Source organism: Oryzias latipes, chromosome 9, assembly GCF_053564925.1.
Source record: "Oryzias latipes strain Hd-rR chromosome 9, Olatipes_Hd-rR_3.1".
In the NCBI taxonomy this organism is placed as follows: Eukaryota; Metazoa; Chordata; class Actinopteri; order Beloniformes; family Adrianichthyidae; genus Oryzias; species Oryzias latipes.
Window position 1 is genome coordinate 980,605 of NC_136245.1, and position 20,032 is coordinate 1,000,636.

At 45.4% G+C, this 20,032-nt stretch overlaps 1 protein-coding gene across 8 annotated transcripts in view; it reads right to left on the reverse strand.

The window, feature by feature from the left end:
* antxr2a (ANTXR cell adhesion molecule 2a) overlaps positions 1-13,554 on the reverse strand; it is a 78,491-nt gene extending 64,937 nt beyond the window's left edge. For 6 of the 8 annotated variants that reach the window (XR_013658031.1, XR_013658029.1, XR_013658033.1 and 3 more), the window contains exons 1-3: positions 13,362-13,534; positions 10,826-10,897; positions 6,631-6,702 (exon numbers count right to left, since the gene is read on the reverse strand). Coding sequence is in view for 3 of the 8 variants with exons in the window: in XM_078952387.1 (XP_078808513.1) it covers positions 6,631-6,702; positions 10,826-10,897; positions 13,362-13,519 (302 nt within the window). In the remaining 5 variants the exon portion in view is untranslated. Of the gene's footprint in view, positions 1-6,630; positions 6,703-10,825; positions 10,898-13,361 lie in introns of all 8 variants that reach the window. The other 2 variants (XR_013658030.1, XM_023958900.2) reach the window with 1 other exon arrangement.
* Between the last annotated feature and the right edge of the window lie 6,478 nt (positions 13,555-20,032).

A 20,032-nucleotide genomic window follows, 5' to 3' on the forward strand; every position in this document is an offset into this window, starting at 1 on the left:
GAGATCTGCATGGAGGAATGGACCAAAACATCACTGCTCTAGAGGAGATCTACATGGAGGAATGGACCAAAACACCACTGCTCTAGAGGAGATCTGCATGGAGGAATGGACCAAAACACCACTGCTCTAGAGGAGATCTGCATGAAAGAATGGACCACAACATCACTGCTCTAGAGGAGATCTGCATGGAGGAATGGACCAAAACACCACTGCTCTAGAGGAGATCTGCATGGAGGAATGGAGCAAAACACCACTGCTCTAGAGGAGATCTGCATGGAGGAATGGACCACAACATCACTGCTCTAGAGGAGATCTGCATGGAGGAATGGACCAAAACACCACTGCTCTAGAGGAGATCTGCATGGAGGAATGGACCAAAACACCACTGCTCTAGAGGACATCTGCATGGAGGAATGGACCAAAACATCACTGCTCTAGAGGAGATCTGCATGGAGGAATGGACCAAAACATCACTGCTCTAGAGGAGATCTACATGGAGGAATGGACCAAAACACCACTGCTCTAGAGGAGATCTGCATGGAGGAATGGACCAAAACATCACTGCTCTAGAGGACATCTGCATGGAGGAATGGACCAAAACATCACTGCTCTAGAGGAGATCTGCATGGAGGAATGGACCAAAACATCACTGCTCTAGAGGAGATCTGCATGGAGGAATGGACCAAAACATCACTGCTCTAGAGGAGATCTGCATGGAGGAATGGACCAAAACATCACTGCTCTAGAGGACATCTGCATGGAGGAATGGACCAAAACACCACTGCTCTAGAGGACATCTGCATGGAGGAATGGACCAAAACACCACTGCTCTGGAGGAGATCTACAAGGAGGAATGGACCAAAACACCACTGCTCTAGAGGACATCTGCATGGAGGAATGGACCAAAACATCACTGCTCTAGAGGAGATCTTCATGGAGGAATGGACCAAAACATCACTGCTCTAGAGGAGATCTGCATGGAGGAATGGACCAAAACACCACTGCTCTAGAGGACATCTGCATGGAGGAATGGACCAAAACATCACTGCTCTAGAGGAGATCTGCATGGAGGAATGGACCAAAACATCACTGCTCTAGAGGAGATCTGCATGGAGGAATGGACCAAAACATCACTGCTCTAGAGGAGATCTGCATGGAGGAATGGACCAAAACACCACTGCTCTAGAGGAGATCTGCATGGAGGAATGGACCAAAACATCACTGCTCTAGAGGAGATCTGCATGGAGGAATGGACCAAAACACCACTGCTCTAGAGGACATCTGCATGGAGGAATGGACCAAAACATCACTGCTCTAGAGGAGATCTGCATGGAGGAATGGACCAAAACATCACTGCTCTAGAGGAGATCTACATGGAGGAATGGACCAATACATCACTGCTCTAGAGGAGATCTGCATGGAGGAATGGACCAAAACATCACTGCTCTAGAGGACATCTGCATGGAGGAATGGACCAAAACACCACTGCTCTAGAGGACATCTTCATGGAGGAATGGACCAAAACATCACTGCTCTAGATGAGATCTGCATGGAGGAATGGACCAAAACATCACTGCTCTAGAGGAGATCTACATGGAGGAATGGACCAAAACACCACTGCTCTAGAGGAGATCTGCATGGAGGAATGGACCAAAACACCACTGCTCTAGAGGAGATCTGCATGGAGGAATGGACCACAACATCACTGCTCTAGAGGAGATCTGCATGGAGGAATGGACCAAAACACCACTGCTCTGGAGGAGATCTGCAAGGAGGAATGGACCAAAACACCACTGCTCTAGAGGACATCTGCATGGAGGAATGGACCAAAACATCACTGCTCTAGAGGAGATCTGCATGGAGGAATGGACCAAAACATCACTGCTCTAGAGGAGATCTGCATGGAGGAATGGACCAAAACACCACTGCTCTAGAGGACATCTGCATGGAGGAATGGACCAAAACATCACTGCTCTAGAGGAGATTTGCATGGAGGAATGGACCAAAACATCACTGCTCTAGAGGAGATCTGCATGGAGGAATGGACCAAAACATCACTGCTCTAGAGGAGATCTGCATGGAGGAATGGACCAAAACACCACTGCTCTAGAGGAGATCTGCATGGAAGAATGGACCAAAACACCACTGCTCTAGAGGACATCTTCATGGAGGAATGGACCAAAACATCACTGCTCTAGAGGAGATCTGCATGGAGGAATGGACCAAAACATCACTGCTCTAGAGGAGATCTACATGGAGGAATGGACCAAAACACCACTGCTCTAGAGGAGATCTGCATGGAGGAATGGACCAAAACACCACTGCTCTAGAGGACATCTGCATGGAGGAATGGACCACAACATCACTGCTCTAGAGGAGATCTGCATGGAGGAATGGACCAAAACACCACTGCTCTAGAGGAGATCTGCATGGAGGAATGGACCAAAACACCACTGCTCTAGAGGAGATCTGCATGGAGGAATGGACCACAACATCACTGCTCTAGAGGAGATCTGCATGGAGGAATGGACCAAAACACCACTGCTCTAGAGGAGATCTGCATGGAGGAATGGACCAAAACACCACTGCTCTAGAGGACATCTGCATGGAGGAATGGACCAAAACATCGCTGCTCTAGAGGAGATCTGCATGGAGGAATGGACCAAAACATCACTGCTCTAGAGGAGATCTACATGGAGGAATGGACCAAAACACCACTGCTCTAGAGGAGATCTGCATGGAGGAATGGACCAAAACATCACTGCTCTAGAGGAGATCTGCATGGAGGAATGGACCAAAACATCACTGCTCTAGAGGAGATCTGCATGGAGGAATGGACCAAAACACCACTGCTCTAGAGGAGATCTGCATGGAGGAATGGACCAAAACACCACTGCTCTAGAGGAGATCTGCATGGAGGAATGGACCAAAACACCACTGCTCTAGAGGAGATCTGCATGGAGGAATGGACCAAAACATCACTGCTCTAGAGGACATCTGCATGGAGGAATGGACCAAAACATCACTGCTCTAGAGGAGATCTGCATGGAGGAATGGACCAAAACATCACTGCTCTAGAGGAGATATGCATGGAGGAATGGACCAAAACATCACTGCTCTAGAGGAGATCTGCATGGAGGAATGGACCAAAACATCACTGCTCTAGAGGAGATCTGCATGGAGGAATGGACCAAAACACCACTGCTCTAGAGGAGATCTGCATGGAGGAATGGACCAAAACATCACTGCTCTAGAGGAGATCTGCATGGAGGAATGGACCAAAACACCACTGCTCTAGAGGAAATCTGCATGGAGGAATGGACCAAAACATCACTGCTCTAGAGGAGATCTGCATGGAGGAATGGACCAAAACGCCACTGCTCTAGAGCAGTGTTTTTCAACCAGTGTGCCGCGGCACACTAGTGTGCCGTGGGAGATGGTCAAGTGTGCCGTGAGATATTGCCCTCATTAACTGATCTAAAACATTTTCCATCTCCAGGAAATCAGCTCTTTGTTCATCCAAACAGACCCTGATAAAACACTGAGAAGTTAAGAATGTGAAATATCATAAAATTATTTTTTCTTTGTGTTTATATGATTCTATTAAAGACATTTTGATTAGAATAACGGGATACCGCGATTTAGCTGCAGCTATAAGTGTGTAAGGAAAAGTCCCGCCCCTTTAACTGTCTCCACCAATCATTCTTGAAGGCTAAATCACATGTTATCAGTCTGACCAATCAGAAGTGGTTAAAGTATTCACTTCCTTGTTTCGATTTAGCGCAAAAAAGTCTCTCTGTTCTAACAAAAATACCAAGTAAAGCTCGTCTTTAGCGGTGTAGCTTTCCACAGAATCTGGTATCAGACTGGAACATGTGAACAAAACCATGAAACTCAAAGACGCTGGTCTTTCTACGGTCGGCGGATTACGGGCACTACATCTCCCATGATGCAGTAAAGTGACTGTTTTAGCGTACAATGAGTCTCTCCTCTTAACGTCTTAAAACAACGAACACACATCAAACAGTTTTTGAATCTTTTGACTTAATTTTTAATACATCTTTTAGAAAAAACAGCTGCAGCTTCCAGCGTTTTCTGCAACAATTATCACAAAAATGCATGTGAGATTGCAGAGCGGCTGTAGATCAATACAGACTGAGCTTTTTTTTTTTTTCATTTATCTATTTTTTTGGATGCTGGTGTGCCGCGGGATTTTTGTCAAGGTTAAAGTGTGCCGTGGCTCAAAAAAGGTTGAAAAACACTGCTCTAGACGACATCTGCATGGAGGAATGGACCAAAACATCACTGCTCTAGAGGAGATCTGCATGGAGGAATGGACCAAAACACCACTGCTCTAGAGGAGATCTGCATGGAGGAATGGACCAAAACACCACTGCTCTAGAGGAGATCTGCATGGAGGAATGGACCAAAACATCACTGCTCTAGAGGAGATCTGCATGGAGGAATGGACCAAAACACCACTGCTCTAGAGGAGATCTGCATGGAGGAATGGACCAAAACATCACTGCTCTAGATGAGATCTACATGGAGGAATGGACCAAAACACCACTGCTCTAGAGGAGATCTGCATGGAGGAATGGACCAAAACACCACTGCTCTAGAGGAGATCTGTATGGAGGAATGGACCAAAACACCACTGCTCTAGAGGAGATCTGCATGGAGGAATGGACCAAAACACCACTGCTCTAGAGTAGATCTGCATGGAGGAATGGACCAAAAAACCACTGCTCTAGAGGACATCTGCATGGAGGAATGGACCAAAACATCACTGCTCTAGAGGAGATCTGCATGGAGGAATGGACCAAAACATGACTGCTCTAGAGGAGATCTACATGGAGGAATGGACCAAAACACCACTGCTCTAGAGGAGATCTGCATGGAGGAATGGACCAAAACACCACTGCTCTAGAGGACATCTGCATGGAGGAATGGACCAAAACATCACTGCTCTAGAGGAGATCTGCATGGAGGAATGGACCAAAACACCACTGCTCTAGAGGAGATCTGCATGGAGGAATGGACCAAAACACCACTGCTCTAGAGGAGATCTGCATGGAGGAATTGACCAAAACACCACTGCTCTAGAGGAGATCTGCATGGAGGAATGGACCAAAACATCACTGCTCTAGAGGAGATCTGCATGGAGGAATGGACCAAAACACCACTGCTCTAGAGGAGATCTGCATGGAGGAATGGACCAAAACATCACTGCTCTAGAGGAGATCTGCATGGAGGAATGGACCAAAACACCACTGCTCTAGAGGAGATCTGCATGGAGGAATGGACCAAAACACCACTGCTCTAGAGGAGATCTGCATGGAGGAATGGACCAAAACATCACTGCTCTAGAGGACATCTTCATGGAGGAATGGACCTAAACACCACTGCTCTGGAGGAGATCTGCAAGGAGGAATGGACCAAAACACCACTGCTCTAGAGGACATCTGCATGGAGGAATGGACCAAAACATCACTGCTCTAGAGGAGATCTGCATGGAGGAATGGACCAAAACACCACTGCTCTAGAGGAGATCTGCATGGAGGAATGGACCAAAACACCACTGCTCTAGAGGAGATCTGCATGGAGGAATGGACCAAAACACCCCTGCTCTAGAGGAGATCTGCATGGAGGAATGGACCAAAACATCACTGCTCTAGAGGAGATCTGCATGGAGGAATGGACCAAAACACCACTGCTCTAGAGGAGATCTGCATGGAGGAATGGACCAAAACATCACTGCTCTAGAGGAGATCTGCATGGAGGAATGGACCAAAACATCACTGCTCTAGAGGAGATCTGCATGGAGGAATGGACCAAAACATCACTGCTCTAGAGGAGATCTGCATGGAGGAATGGACCAAAACACCACTGCTCTAGAGGAGATCTGCATGGAGGAATGGACCAAAACACCACTGCTCTAGAGGAGATCTGCATGGAGGAATGGACCAAAACATCACTGCTGTAGAGGACATCTGCATGGAGGAATGGACCAAAACAACCCCGGCTCTAGAGGAGATCTGCATGGAGGAATGGACCAAAACATCACTGCTCTAGAGGAGATCTGCATGGAGGAATGGAATAAAACATCAATGCTCTAGAGGAGATTTACATAGAGGAATGGACCAAAACACCACTGCTCTAGAGGAGATCTGCATGGAGGAATGGACCAAAACACCACTGCTCTAGAGGAGATCTGCATGGAGGAATGGACCAAAACATCACTGCTCTAGAGGAGATCTGCATGGAGGACTGGACCAAAACACCACTGCTCTAGAGGAGATCTGCATGGAGGAATGGACCAAAACACCACTGCTCTAGAGGAGATCTGCATGGAGGAATGGACCAAAACACCACTGCTCTAGAGGAGATCTGCATGGAGGAATGGACCAAAACACCACTGCTCTAGAGGACATCTGCATGGAGGAATGGACCAAAACATCACTGCTCTAGAGGAGATTTACATAGAGGAATGGACCAAAACAAAACTTCTGAAACTCCATCCAATAACTTACTGTTATTAGCACAACAAAAACAGAAGTCCTGCTTTATCCCACATTTGAGGTTTATAAAAGTGTGAACTTAAAGGTCAGCTGGACTGGCGTGGGGTACCTGTCTCCTGTCAGAGGCAGCAGCACGTCTGCCATGGCAGAGAAGACGATGAAGGACACCCTCATCCTCGGGCTGCAAGCAAAACAAACAAATATGATTTTAGTTGTCAGAAAAGCTGCACTTTGTTATCCAGTCTGAACTTAATCCTCACATGATTTAATCCTGTTTTTTGTTTCTTTCTCCATTAAATCCTTTCTTCAGTCTGCCATCCTCTTTATCAGATTAACCCCCCCCAAACAGCTGAAGATATAAAATGATCAGAACATCTAGAGAGGATAAAATGTAAGTGACAGTTTTATTTAAAGCTTCTTTTATGAGTTCAGTCAAAGAGAATGAAGCTGCATCCATAATGAAGCGAGCAGAAGGACCGCCTTTAATGTCAGCTAATCTTGGCGTGTGACTTCAAAGCAGGAAGTGATTAATCACACGGCAAACACGTTGCACTGAAAATGACTCACACAAACATCCTGCTGCACTTTTCTGTACCTGTGACTTTAGGAGGGTGTTGTGCGACACTGATGCATCCCTGAGCAGAGCGCGTCTCTGCAGAGGTTCAACATCCACGCCTGCATGTGACCTCCTTACAAGACTCTAAACGGTTCCAGGACAGCAAAGAACTCCCTCCCCCCCCCCCCCCCCCCCCTTGCTTTGGGAATATTTGGGAAGAGCTCCAGAACCACCAGAACTTTATTACTCAAACTGAAGTCATTGGAATTTTGCTGCAGCTGAAATGAAAACCTGACTTTATGGTGACATCGCTTACGTGAAAAATAAATGATTCCAGTTTAACTTTTTTACTTTTGGGGAATTAAATGACTTCAACATAAGGATTTTAACTAAAGAAATCCCCTCATAAGAAAATGCAACAGCTGCTGATTCTGAGTCCTGATCCGACAGTTTCATCACACATAGAATAAAAAGAGAAGAAATGCCAAACAAATAGATCCAACAGTGATCTGTTCGTTTGCTAGCACCGTGTCATAAAGAGCTTTCTAGAACTGTAATCTATTCGTACGGTCCGTTTCTGAAAGCTAGAAAAAGATTTAAGCCTGTTCTTCTCCTCGTGGATGTTTGCTGCCGTCGTTCTGGACTGTGCTCATTTAGTAAACAACTGCTGCTGCTGCTTGTTTTGCAGATGCCTGGTGGGTTTTGCTGTTTTGAACGCAGCTTTTTTCTCCTGGTTCTGAAATGCCAAACTTGCATGTGATGCCGTTTGCAGTTGCAGAGATTTTCTCATCGACTGGAGGATTTCCACACCGCAGACGTGTTTTTGTGTCCCTCCAGCTCATTCTGCTGCGTTTTATGGAACTGTAATGGAAATCCGTCCATGATATGCAGGTGAGAGACTTCTAGAGTATCGATTTGTAACAATAAGCTTGAAATAAAAAGAGCTGATCAATATACTAAGAATCAAATATGTAACTGATCCTTGATCGGGATGTAACGGACGATTTCGACCAAGTCTGAAACGATGTGATCGGGCCTGATTTCCCATAAGGTGATTGGATCGAGAATCCCCAATAAAAACCAGGTCTGGGCCTAACACTGAGCCCTGTGGCACACCTGCACTCCTGTTGGAAGAAGGAGAGCCTGAAAGTCTAACAGGTGTGAGTTCCACACAGAGATTGTGATGAAAATGAGTTTACTGAGAGTCCCACTCCAGTGAAAATGGTGTTTCTGGTGTTTTTACCATCTTCCTGAGGCCTTTGCTAATGATGGAGGACACAAAGAAGATTAAGAATAAAACTGTGTTTGAGAGCATTTCTGTTTGACATTGGCGGACAGAAAAATGCAGTTTGAAAAAGCTCTTTTGTGATGCAACAGCTGAACTGAATGGGCCAAAGTCTCCCTGCTCTGCTCCATTCTGATCTTCCACTGTCACACAAACGGATCCATGATCGTCTCTGTTCTCCTGGTCTGAGCTGGACTCTGGATCAGAACTGGACGGATGGATGGATCTGATATTGCTGCTATTTTTGTTGCACCGCTAACGTTAGCTTGGGGTTGTGAGGGGCTATAAGCTAGCGGGAGAGCATATAAACAGATGGATGATGGGAATGGAGATAGAATTGCTCCAACTGTCCCGCCTACAGCTCAGAGGTGAATTTGTGATGAACTCCTGCAGAAACTATGTCCTAGAAAACCACACAGGTTTTTGGATTCAGACTATTACTAACCCCCCCCCCCCCTGAGCCGGTTTAGCTCGTGCTGGTTTGCAGCGCCTTCCGTCTGTGAAACCAGGGTTCGACTCTGGGCTGCTCCCTGTTCCCTTCTCTACCCCTGTGCCGGTTCCAAGCCCGGTTTGAGAAGGTTGCGTCAGGAAGGGCATCCGGCGTAAAACATTGCCAAGTTTACCATGCGACTTGTTCGCTATGGCGACCCCTGATGGGAGAAGCCGAAAGAGGAAGAAGACTATTACTAACCCCTAATCATCATTAGAAGACCACCGGGAACCCTTTGGAAACAGATGATCGGATGGAACCTAAAGAGCTGAAGATGCTGCAGGTGAACTCCGTCACCATTCACACCTGCTCTCCGACGAGAGCAAGAGAAGCTTTAGATCATGAGACACACGGGCTTCCTTCAGGGATGCAAAGTGTTCAGAGCATAAGGAGAGGTGCTGCTTCTTCTTATCCACACGACACGTAGCCCCGTCGCCATCCTCCCACGCACACATAGCGCAATCCTTAAACCAGATTTGGCAGAGGACTGGAGCGGCCGTAAACATTCACATCCTGTATCTGTGCAGGTTTCAGAGTCGGGAGCGGACTGGAGCCCGGCCGTCATCCACGGAGCCAAATGAGAACCAAGGCTGGCGGCTCAAGGTGCAGCTTTAGGCTGTCAGTGGGGGGTTTCAGAAGCACCAAGAAATTCTGGACTCTAAAGACAATACTGAGGACAGACCATGGTGGATGTAGGAGGGAGGGGGGGGTGATGAAAGAGTCCACATGGCGGAGCAGAAGTGCTCTTGGTGAGCGAGCTTTGTTTAGCAGATTGTCCTCGTCGCCTTCCAGCGTTGTCTTGCTTTACTGTACATTGTCTGCCTGTCAGCCGTTCTGTGGTGGAAGCAGGGGAGAAGTGTGGAGCCGGACCCCCCCAGTGCAAATGGCCATTCTCACAGCCCAGAAGACTGCTCCTCTCTGCCACCCACTCCCACCTGGTGCCTTTGCTATTTTCTTCAACCAACCACTTGATTCTGGCTGGGTCGCTACCGTCTGTACTGTGCTGGCAGGCGCCGCCTGACTCAACATTATGCAAGCTGCATGTTTCAGGCTCATTCCTGCAGCTTTGTCTGCCATTATTTATGGACAAAGACCATGGATGTCGTAGAAAACGCTTGTAAGGAAAGCGGCGGGAACTCCTCCTGATCTGTGCAGAAACACTGATGTCACCTGTGCCAGAAACCCCCAGAGAAGCTGCTGCTCTGCAAGAAGTTTCCCAACGTATGGGCCTCCACTTCCTGCTGACCATCTCCTCTGATCGTCTGATTGGAAATGAAAATGGATGCGCTTGGCTGTAAAACTTAACCAACTGCAAAGCAGAAAAGTCTAGGCGGAGAATGAAGGATCATAATAATGACTTCATCTATAATGCACTTTGACAGAAACTAAAATTCCAACAAAGTGCTGTACATTAAAGGCTTACAGCAGAAAAATGTACAAAATAATTAGAAAATATGTCACTAAAAACATAAAAAGAAACTGGAAGGAGCTGCATTTCCAGAAGAAAAGGGTTGAATGCTGTACTGCTGAATGAAAATGAAACTCAAAGGGGAATAATTGGCAAAAAAAGAAATGATCAGAGTTGACCATTAATAAAGTGAAGACAGCGCAATGACAAAAAAAGATACGTTTTATTAAAAATACAACCACTGAGACTCAAACCGGTGAAGTTGTGCACCACAGCTCACATAATATGCCATTACGCCCCCAACCAGGTCCAGTGGACAGGACATATGATTGGTAAAATCCTGGAATATCTAGAAACGTTCAAGGATTTGAAGGAGCAAAGGTCAGAGCTGGAAAAAGGTGAAAGAGCTGAAGAACAGCTGAACAATTCTAGAAGGAGTTAAACGCCAGGAAATGGAGGAAGATACTAAAATAAAGAAAGACAAACAGGAAAAGAATGGTTGAAGGCTTTCAACCAATCAAAACATCTAAAAGCAGTCAAGTCTCATGTGGGACCAACAGCTTACCTGACAAATCGGTCAGTTAGGTTCTTCACAAAGGAGTAGATCTCAACCCAGTTGGCAGCGACGCTCCCAGATCTGAAACAGGAACACGAGCATCAGCCAATCACAGCCTTCCGTCAACAATCCTGGCCGCCCGCCGCCTCATGCTGCCTTGTACTGATGTGAGTGCAGCATTTCTAAAGGCCTGAATCCCAGAGAATCCACAAAAGGAAATAGAGTGCCTGTAAAACCGATTTCAAGTGCGAAGAGGAGACACTAAAAAAAACGGAAGCATACAGAAAAGCTCCCATCTGCCCAAAAATCTGAAAGAAGGATTCCTTGACCTTTGACCCATGACCCAACAAATGTATCAGCTCTGAAAAACAAACAAACAAAAATGTGTGTAACGGCCAATAAAGAACAATGGACGGATGGATGGATCTGATATTGCTGCCATTTTTGTTGGGGTTGTGGGGCTGTAAGCTAGTGGGAGAGTGTAAACAAAGGGTTGATGGGATGTCAACAAAGGCTTGCTTCTGTGTCCCGCCCACAACCCAGAGGTGAGTTTCGAATGAACTGCTGCCCTTCAGGAACTATGTCTTAGAAACTGCATAACGCCAATTAAAGGACCACTGAGAAGACTGATGACAGATACAAATACAGCTGGAGTGGGACTTCAAACAACGGTGAACACTAAAAGCACAAAACTTTAAAGAGCTGACAAAAATGATCAGCCATTTGATGTGATTTCTGTATGTGATTGTACAAGTGTGCAATGACACATTAAGATCTTATATTATAAAAAAGCCACAAACAACAAGCAAAACTCTCTCTCGTGACCTTTGAACTCTTGTGTCGTCTGTGTGTTTTCTGGAGTTTGTGGTTTGAACCCTCCCCTTTCAGCGGCAGACACAGAAGCTTCTTTAACGTGGTTGGAGTTTTCTGCTGAGTTCCAGCCAGCGTTGTGAGCAGAAGCAGTTCAGAGTGCGGCTGGGAGGACGTTTGGTTAACCTTGATGTGACAAAACGAGCAGAGCGGCGTTCAAAACAGGCCGTGTGGTTTCCGCTGATCTTCCTGCTTCATGAAACCAGAACACCTCACACCACACACTGGTTTCAACTGTCAGTGAGGTGAACGCCGTCTTCTTACACTGAACCGTGGGCGTTAGCAGGAGCAAAGCCGCCGTCAGCTGATGGGGTGAGCCCACGCTCTCTCTCATGCTGGGGCGCTCTGAGGCCGGCGCTCTGAGGCCGGCGCTCTGAGGCCGGCGCTCAGATCCCACTCCACTAGATCTGACTGAATGAGAAGCGGAGTGGACATCTTCACAGAACAGTGATGCACTTGGAACCGAGAACAACTGATCCTGCAAACCGTTTGATGCAGGTGTGTGGACCAGACTGCTGCTGAAACCCTAAAAAGGTGGAGTCATGTGACTCACGCGTTGAAACTCATCTTGTAGCCCCATCGTGGCAGGATATGGAGTCAATAAACCCCACCCTTCCCCACTCTGAGCAAACAGGAAACACTTGCAGAAACACATGTCAGAGCTGAGCATTGACATCTACCTGTCAATCAAACGACCACGCCCCCATCAGGACTTAATTGAGGGGTTTAAAGGTAAAAACGACGACTAATTTCACAGAAACTCTCCCCTAAAGCAACCTTGAAGCTTAATTTTGTCCATTCAGGGCCAGTTGTGTAATCGTTTTGGTTTCTCTGCGAGCAGCACTTCACTTCTGTTTAATTTTTTAGTAAAGCTTTTGATCCACAGGGTCAACATGGCCGACCCCCAACCAGGGTTCAGAATATAATTATGGTTCGTACTGTTGACTGTATACGTTAGCTGGACTGAGCGAGTGTGACGTCACCCATTGAAAATGGTTAACTTCAGGCTCCAACCATTTCAAGTCAATTAAATTGCCATTTTTTAGCAATACGGACGCCGCCATGTTGGAGCCAGAGGAAGACAGTAAGCAGTGACTGGTGCGAGGCAGTCTGAGCCCTTGTTTCTATGGCAACCACTCAAATCAGGAGTGAGCTTGCTGGAAGGCCACGCCCCTACCACTTGAAAGCAAGCAACATAAAATCATGAACATTTGAGGTGGGGGCCAGAGGGCACCACCTACTTTATTATGGGAAACCGCAACTTGGAAAAGTATCAGGAATAAAATGAACAGAAGTTTAAATGGGGAATCAGAGCAAGAATGTTTCCTCTGACCAATAGAACGAGAAACAGCTGATTATTTCTCTAGAAGGTACTTCCTGTTTGGAAAACAAGAGGGAGGGGTCACACACCGAGTCCAGTTCACATACGGTCTACGGTTCGGACCCCCAACCAGCTGTGCATGGGTTAAGCGAGGGTCAGGTGCAGCGGGTGGGGTGTGTGACGTCACGCAGCCCCAGAAACGAGCAGGTGTTTGAAGCACGTCCATGATACAGTTTGAGTCGCCTTCAGCGGTCTCCTCGTGACCATGCCCCCCCCCCCCCCCCCCCCCCCCCCCCTTCACTGTGGCCAGAAGCCCCACCCGATCCCCCGAGGAGGGGGCCTCGACCCCCTTACCTGTCCAGGACAAAGTAGAGGTCGTACGCTCCGTGACAGGACGCCTCGTCCGCGCCGCAGCATGACGCCACCAAGCCCAGGCAGAGCAGCGTCAGGGCGGCGGGAGCCCACCGGTTCCCCTTCCCTGGAGAAGGCCGCCAAAACTTTTTTCCAGTCATTTTCCTTCAAACTTGCTGTAATGATCATGGACATCCTTACCAACAATAATCCAGTGGAAGTTTTGTGTCACCTTTGACAGAAGTAGCATTTTGTAAAGTTTACATATTACTGACTGCCTGAGAATGAGGAGACCCAAATTGTTTTATAACTTTAATATCTTTACTTTTCTACAGTCAAATTTCTTCAAACTTGCTGTGATGATCATGAACATCATTATCAACCATAATCCAGTGAAATTTTTGCGTCACCTTTGAAAAAAGTGGTATTTTGGATGGTTCACATGTTTTACTTTATCTGTCAAGGCAGGATGCTTAGGTGTACTATAATGTCAATATCTTTAATTTTCTCCAGTCAAATTTCTTCAAACTTGCTGTGATGTTAGTGAACATTATTCCCAACAATAATCCAGTGAAAGTTTTGCGTCACCTTTGAAAGAAGTAGCATTTTTTAAGGTTTACATATTACACAGTGTCTGTAAATGAGGAGACCCAAATTGTTCTATAACTTTAATATCTCTAATATTCTCCAGTCATTTTTCATCAAACTTGCTGTGATGTTAGTGAACATTATTCCCAACAATAATCCAGTGAAAGTTTTGCGTCACCTTTGACAGAAGTAGCATTTTGTAAGGTTTACATATTACACACTGCCTGTGAATGAGGAAACCCAGATTGTTTTATAACTTTAATATCTTTACTTTTCTACAGTCAATTTTCATCGAATTTAGTGTGATGTTAGTGAACATTATTCCCAACAATAATCCAGTGAAAGTTTTGCGTCACCTTTGAAAGAAGTAGCATTTTGTAAGGTTTACATATTACACACTGTCTGTGAATGAGGAGACCCAAAATGTTCTATAACTTTAATATCTCTAATATTCTCCAGTCATTTTTCATCAAACTTGCTGTGATATTAGTGAACATCATTACCAACAATAATCCAGTGAAAGTTTTGTGTCACCTTAAATGAAGCAACTTTAGAAAGAGTTGACAGGACCAGATGTGAATTTACTTGGAGTTTCTTCATTTCTGCTTGATTCCATTCCATGTCATGCTCAACAACCCACAAAACACTCTTGTCAGTGTTGAATCTCACTTTTAGAATCTGTCTGATTATTATATTTCAGACAAAACACGTTATTTCTGGTAGTTTATTATGGAATGAACAGACATGCAATCCAAATGAATACATTTGTACATCAAATAACGATACAGGGCATGCAATAACTCTCATTTATTTCAGAGTACAGTACATGTAATTTCTATAATGGGTATAACAGTGACATGGGTGATATCAGCGCTTTATGCCGTCTTTCCAGCTCGCTGGGTGTGTGTACCGTAAACTATGATGTAAACGCGCATGCTAAAAGTCAGTGACGGCTGGCGTGACCGCGCTTCCGCAGATGTCGGCTCACTTGACCGCGGTGCAGCATTTAGGGAAACCCCGCAACGACGTCAGCGGCTGGATTTCTACATGTCTCTGAGTCACGGAGCCGCTCCCCGGACCCGCCGGAACCCGCCGTACCCAGAAGACAGAGTCCTCCAGAACCGACCGAGTCTGAAGAAAGAGGTCGCATCCGCTAACGGGACAACTTCAGGAAAAGTTCGGCTGCCTTCACGGGTCCACAGGAAGCTCGTACATTTGACAACCGGTGCTGGCTTCAAGGTTTTTTAGTGGAAAAAAGTTTTTACCATTGTTAAATAACTAAAATGGACTTTTAGATGAGAACATGTTCATAAAAAATGATTTGTCCAGCGCATCATATTCACAGATGTCATCATACAGACAGATGTTTTGTCGCTCGTGAGACAGAAATACTCAGGACCGCAGCTGTATTTCACCCACAACCCTGTCCATTGGGTAACTCAGCCTTCCTGTAATGATCGACATGTAACATTTAAACCCCAGAATAACAGCAAAGGAAAGAGACTCACGAGAAAACAACGTGTTTTGTATTTAAGCTTTAATCGTGTTTTCTTCACCTTGTTTCTTTTTTCTTCCGAGAGCACATAAAGGTCTCAGAACGACGCATGCGCAAAAGAACTGCATGCAAACTTGCGATAAGGTTTCATGTTGTGATAATTTTGTACATTTTTGTATTCATCCCGAGTTAAAAGAGGTTTTCAAAACAGGAAGAAGAAAGATGAGGTACATGGATGTTCACCGGAAACAAAACGATGAGAGAAACGGATGCAGAGGACATGTCGACCCCGGTTGACCCCTGTGGATCATAGCAGCAATGTCTGGTTCTGTCTGTTTGGACAAAATTTAAATGATTATTTTACATATTTGGACTTTTTGAATGTTAGGATTTAAAAGCAACATATTTTCATACAACAAAAAGAAAACGGTGAAGCAGAAATGTGATTTAAAATAAGTTTGTTTTCCGTCACAGATGAACATGTGCAGTGGATGCTGAAGAAATGGATTTGTATGTATTCAAACGATTCCACAGTCTTAAATCACTCAGAGAAATATAAATATTTTTTTTCGTACACCTTTCCCTGTAAATTCTGAATATTCTGACGTGTAGATGGAAGTTTTCTCCCAGCTTGACCGCCGCTGCAGAACTCCTGAAGACGCTTTTAGTTGACTTTCTTCTCTGCCTCCATCAGTTCCTTCGTTTTATCAGGCCACAGTGAGGAGAACAGAAGAAGAAAAGCTCACTCGTGTTTCCTTTGTGGTGCAGGTTTCCAAAGCTCACAGATTCCGCTTACTTATCTTTGCATTTAGACTACAGGTGTCTTTATATTCACTGTGGAGGGCTTCTAATCCCCAAATCTGGATGATTTAGTGGCCTTCTTCTTCCACCAGAGCCAGACTCCTAAAGCCAACGGTGGAGCTGAGAGAAAGGAAAGCTGCTCTCCACCGGCGGAGCTGCACCGTCTGATGAAATGCAGCATGACCATGTGGCAGCGCAGCGGTCCAAAAGTCTGCAAAGGAAAACCAAGGCAGATCATGCAAATGTTTTCACAGTTGTGTCTATTTACTGTAGAAGCATCACTTCATTTCATAGCTCCTGTGTTTCTGACAAACTTCCCCGCAGGTTAGATGAACACAATCAGGTGGGTTTCTCCAGGAAAGGCAGGAAATTCCTGGCTGTGTCTCATCCCATCAGCCCTCCTCAAACAACGCAAGAGTAACGTGTTGCAGATGGATTTGGGGGGGGGGGTTAATTACACAACGGCTGTTGAGAGCTCTACCTGGTTTACCTGAATCTGCTGCTACAAATGTTGGAATTATAGGATTTCCCTTGTTTACTGCAGTTCTGCTCATACATATGAAGGTATGTCACTGGTGTGTCAAAATCCAATCTCTGTTCTTCATGAGCCGTCAATCCTTTTATTTCTGGAATTACCCATGAAATGTTGATTATAACTGGGACTACAAATACTTCAAATAATCGTGACTTGTGGTAAACGTGAAGGTGGGTCCGTTGAAATGTTTCCAAAGGGAGTGTCAGCTCCTGAACTGGTTTTCAGAGAGACTCGGTGGCAGAGAAGAAACAGTAAAGACCAAAGAGGAAAGTGGTGATCCAGTTTGGAGAACGGGTCATGTCCTGATGGATGACAGTGCAAACTTTGGACTTCTGTGAGATAAAACCACAAAACATCGGCATATTGTGCTTTTTGATTCACTCCAAACTGGTTCCTCACTAAAAAAACAAGCAAAGAAGAAGGAAATCGTCGGCCTAATGAGAAAATAAAACTGAAAAGACAAACAAGAAAGAAGTTTTCTTTATAGGGCAAAATGTGAAAGGAGGAAAAATGATCAAGTGTAAAAACAGATCAAGAAGCAAAACCAGGTTTCAGAAAACAGCTCAACGCTCAAACCTGCTGCGGGAAGAGAAAAGCCCAAAACTGAACGGGACCTGAACCTCCAAAACCCCAAGAAACTACAGAACAAACACACGAAAACAGACACAAACACCTATTAATAAGAAAGTTAAGACGGATGTTCAGATCTGTCCTCTAAATAAAAAACTCAGCTTTAAAAGGAACCTTTTTGCTGTTAAAGGGTTGCTAAGTGTGCACAGAATCAACTTCATTACAGGCTTTCAAAGTGTGAGAAGAACAATAGCACTTAGTTTTGTTATGAATTTAGTGCTTTCACTGAAAATATCCACATCTGAATTCTGGTCATGTTTCTTTTCTCACCTCATTAAGAATAAAAAACAATTATTTACAGCTCAGGTTGGACTAAAACATGGATTACAAGAACAAACAAAATTGACTTTCTTTTCTCTAGTTGTCACACAACTAGCCAGGTAATTACTATAACACACCTCATCAAATCACAATAGTCCAGAGAACAGCGGCACACGAGGATAATTATCTGGCAAATCAAAGTCTAATGAGATTTTAATTGGAATGTTAATTCTTTCGCTTCAGTGTTTTAGCTCACTGGCTGCAGTTTCCCGATCGGGCCTCCGTACAACAAAGAGACGGCGTGTTTGTCTTTGTTTGGGGAGGTGTGTGTGCGCAAGCATGCAGCCGGCTGGGGAAATGGATTCAGTGCATCGATTCGTCACAAGGGGTTTCGGCTGAAGGAGAAGTCACAAGTGACAGATAAAAATGACAACTTTAATTTCTAAAAGCAGCAAAGTGTAGAAACTCATCAACAGATAAATCCACGACAAACAGCAAAAACACAACAGCCTACATGTTCCCGTTGTATCCCTCTCAGGGTCTCGGGGTCAGGTCCCCAGTCTGTCCCAGGACCCCACATTCACCCTGGAGGGGCCATTCTAAAGTAATCCATGAACCTATGACACTTGGACTGTGTGCAGGGAGAGAACATGCAAACAGAAAGGACCCAGCTGGGATTCAAACCTGTGGGCCTTTTTGCTGTGAGGTGCAAGTGCTAACCACTGCACAGGGAAGCAGAGCGAGTTACACAGAGAGAAACGAGTTAGTCGTATTGAAGCGTGAAAAGCTTTCAGAGGAAACGTCTGCACAGCCTGAACAAAATGAGCTGTTTTTGGTGATTATCCAGCAGCTCTAAGTTATTGAGGTCCAGATGACCCCACTCCCAACGTTATGTTGGGAGTGGGGTCATCTGGACCCCACAAGATTGTTCAGTCCGGTTCTCATTTACTGTCAAGGGTCCAAACAGGAGTCTTCAGTTCAGGTGACAGGTTGATGGGAGGGTCTAGGTGGTCTGTGTCAACCAGAACTCTTAACGCTTTCAAGGGATCAAATACTCGTTTCCTTCTATGAAATGCAAACAAATGTAAATCACTTCTTTAAAGTTGATTTCTTGATCTCATCTCTGTTCAAATGAAGCTACCATTAGAATGACAGACTGTCAGTTTCTTTTTAGGAGGGCAAACCAACAAAGTGACCTTCACTGCGTCTCCTCTGTCGTATGGAGGTCCTTAAACTTCAGAGCTGCTGTTCGGGAATCCTCATCGTTAATATAAAAGGGTTCAAATTAGAGGAAAAAACAAAGAAGGATGAGTATCAACAACAAAGATTCAATGAGCCCTAATAGCATCTATAACTCATAATTATCTTAATAACTGTTATTTTAGCTTGTTTTTCCTCCTTTGAGAAAGCATTGTTTGTCACTAACGGCGTCTTAAGTTGAAATTGAGTGCCTTTCCCAGAGGTAAACAACATCTATCAATCACGACTTGAGGTCAAGTGTTGAAACACACAACATTGTGTGTGCGTGCGTGTGTAAAGGGACTAAGAAACCCACACCACGACCATCTTGAGTTGCTGTTAGCGGCCCATTTTTCATCTCATTGCAAACTCAGCTGCTCCACATCACCTTCATCAGTTTGTTGTGAAAGTTTGTGGGTCGGCCGCGGCAGATGGCGGAGAAGATGAGCGAACGCCGAAGCTCAGACGTCCTTTAACCAAGAGCGGTCAGTCCCCTCCTTCATGTCATCCATGGGGAGGCAAACGTAGAGAAACCAGAGGTCTCCATGCTGGCAGGGAGCGTTCTGCTGCTCAGCAGTCGAGGCAACAACGCCGCCAATCACCGCATGTGTCAGTCTGTCTCCTTTCACGCTGTTTTTCCAGGACCGGCCTCCCGCTTCCCAAACTCATGGCCGCTCCAGCTGATGCTCCACTCCTTCTCCTGCTGTCTGCTGACATGTTTTTGTGTTTGCACCTAAAGCTGGTAAACACTGGAAGCCTGTCTTCTTGGATGTAGACATCAGTTTGAGTCTTCTGTCCTTTGTGCTGAAGTCTGGAACTCGGTGGAGGAGCAGCTGGAGACGGTCTAGCTTCCATCCTAAAGAGCTCATAAAAGGCCAAGAAGGCAAATTAAAAATAGTGACTCGTGTCACAGATCACATGTTAGGATTTCCGCTCCTCAGAGAAGACAATTTCCAGGAAATCCTCATTATTTATGCTAAGAATTGGGGTCAGCTCATACTACAAATCTGAGCTGGGGCAGAGCTACAGGGGGGTCAAGGGGAGAACTGCCACCCAGCAAAAAGCTTTGCCCTCCCATTTGCCCCCAATTTTTGAGTCAATATTAGTATGAATATTGATGAAGAT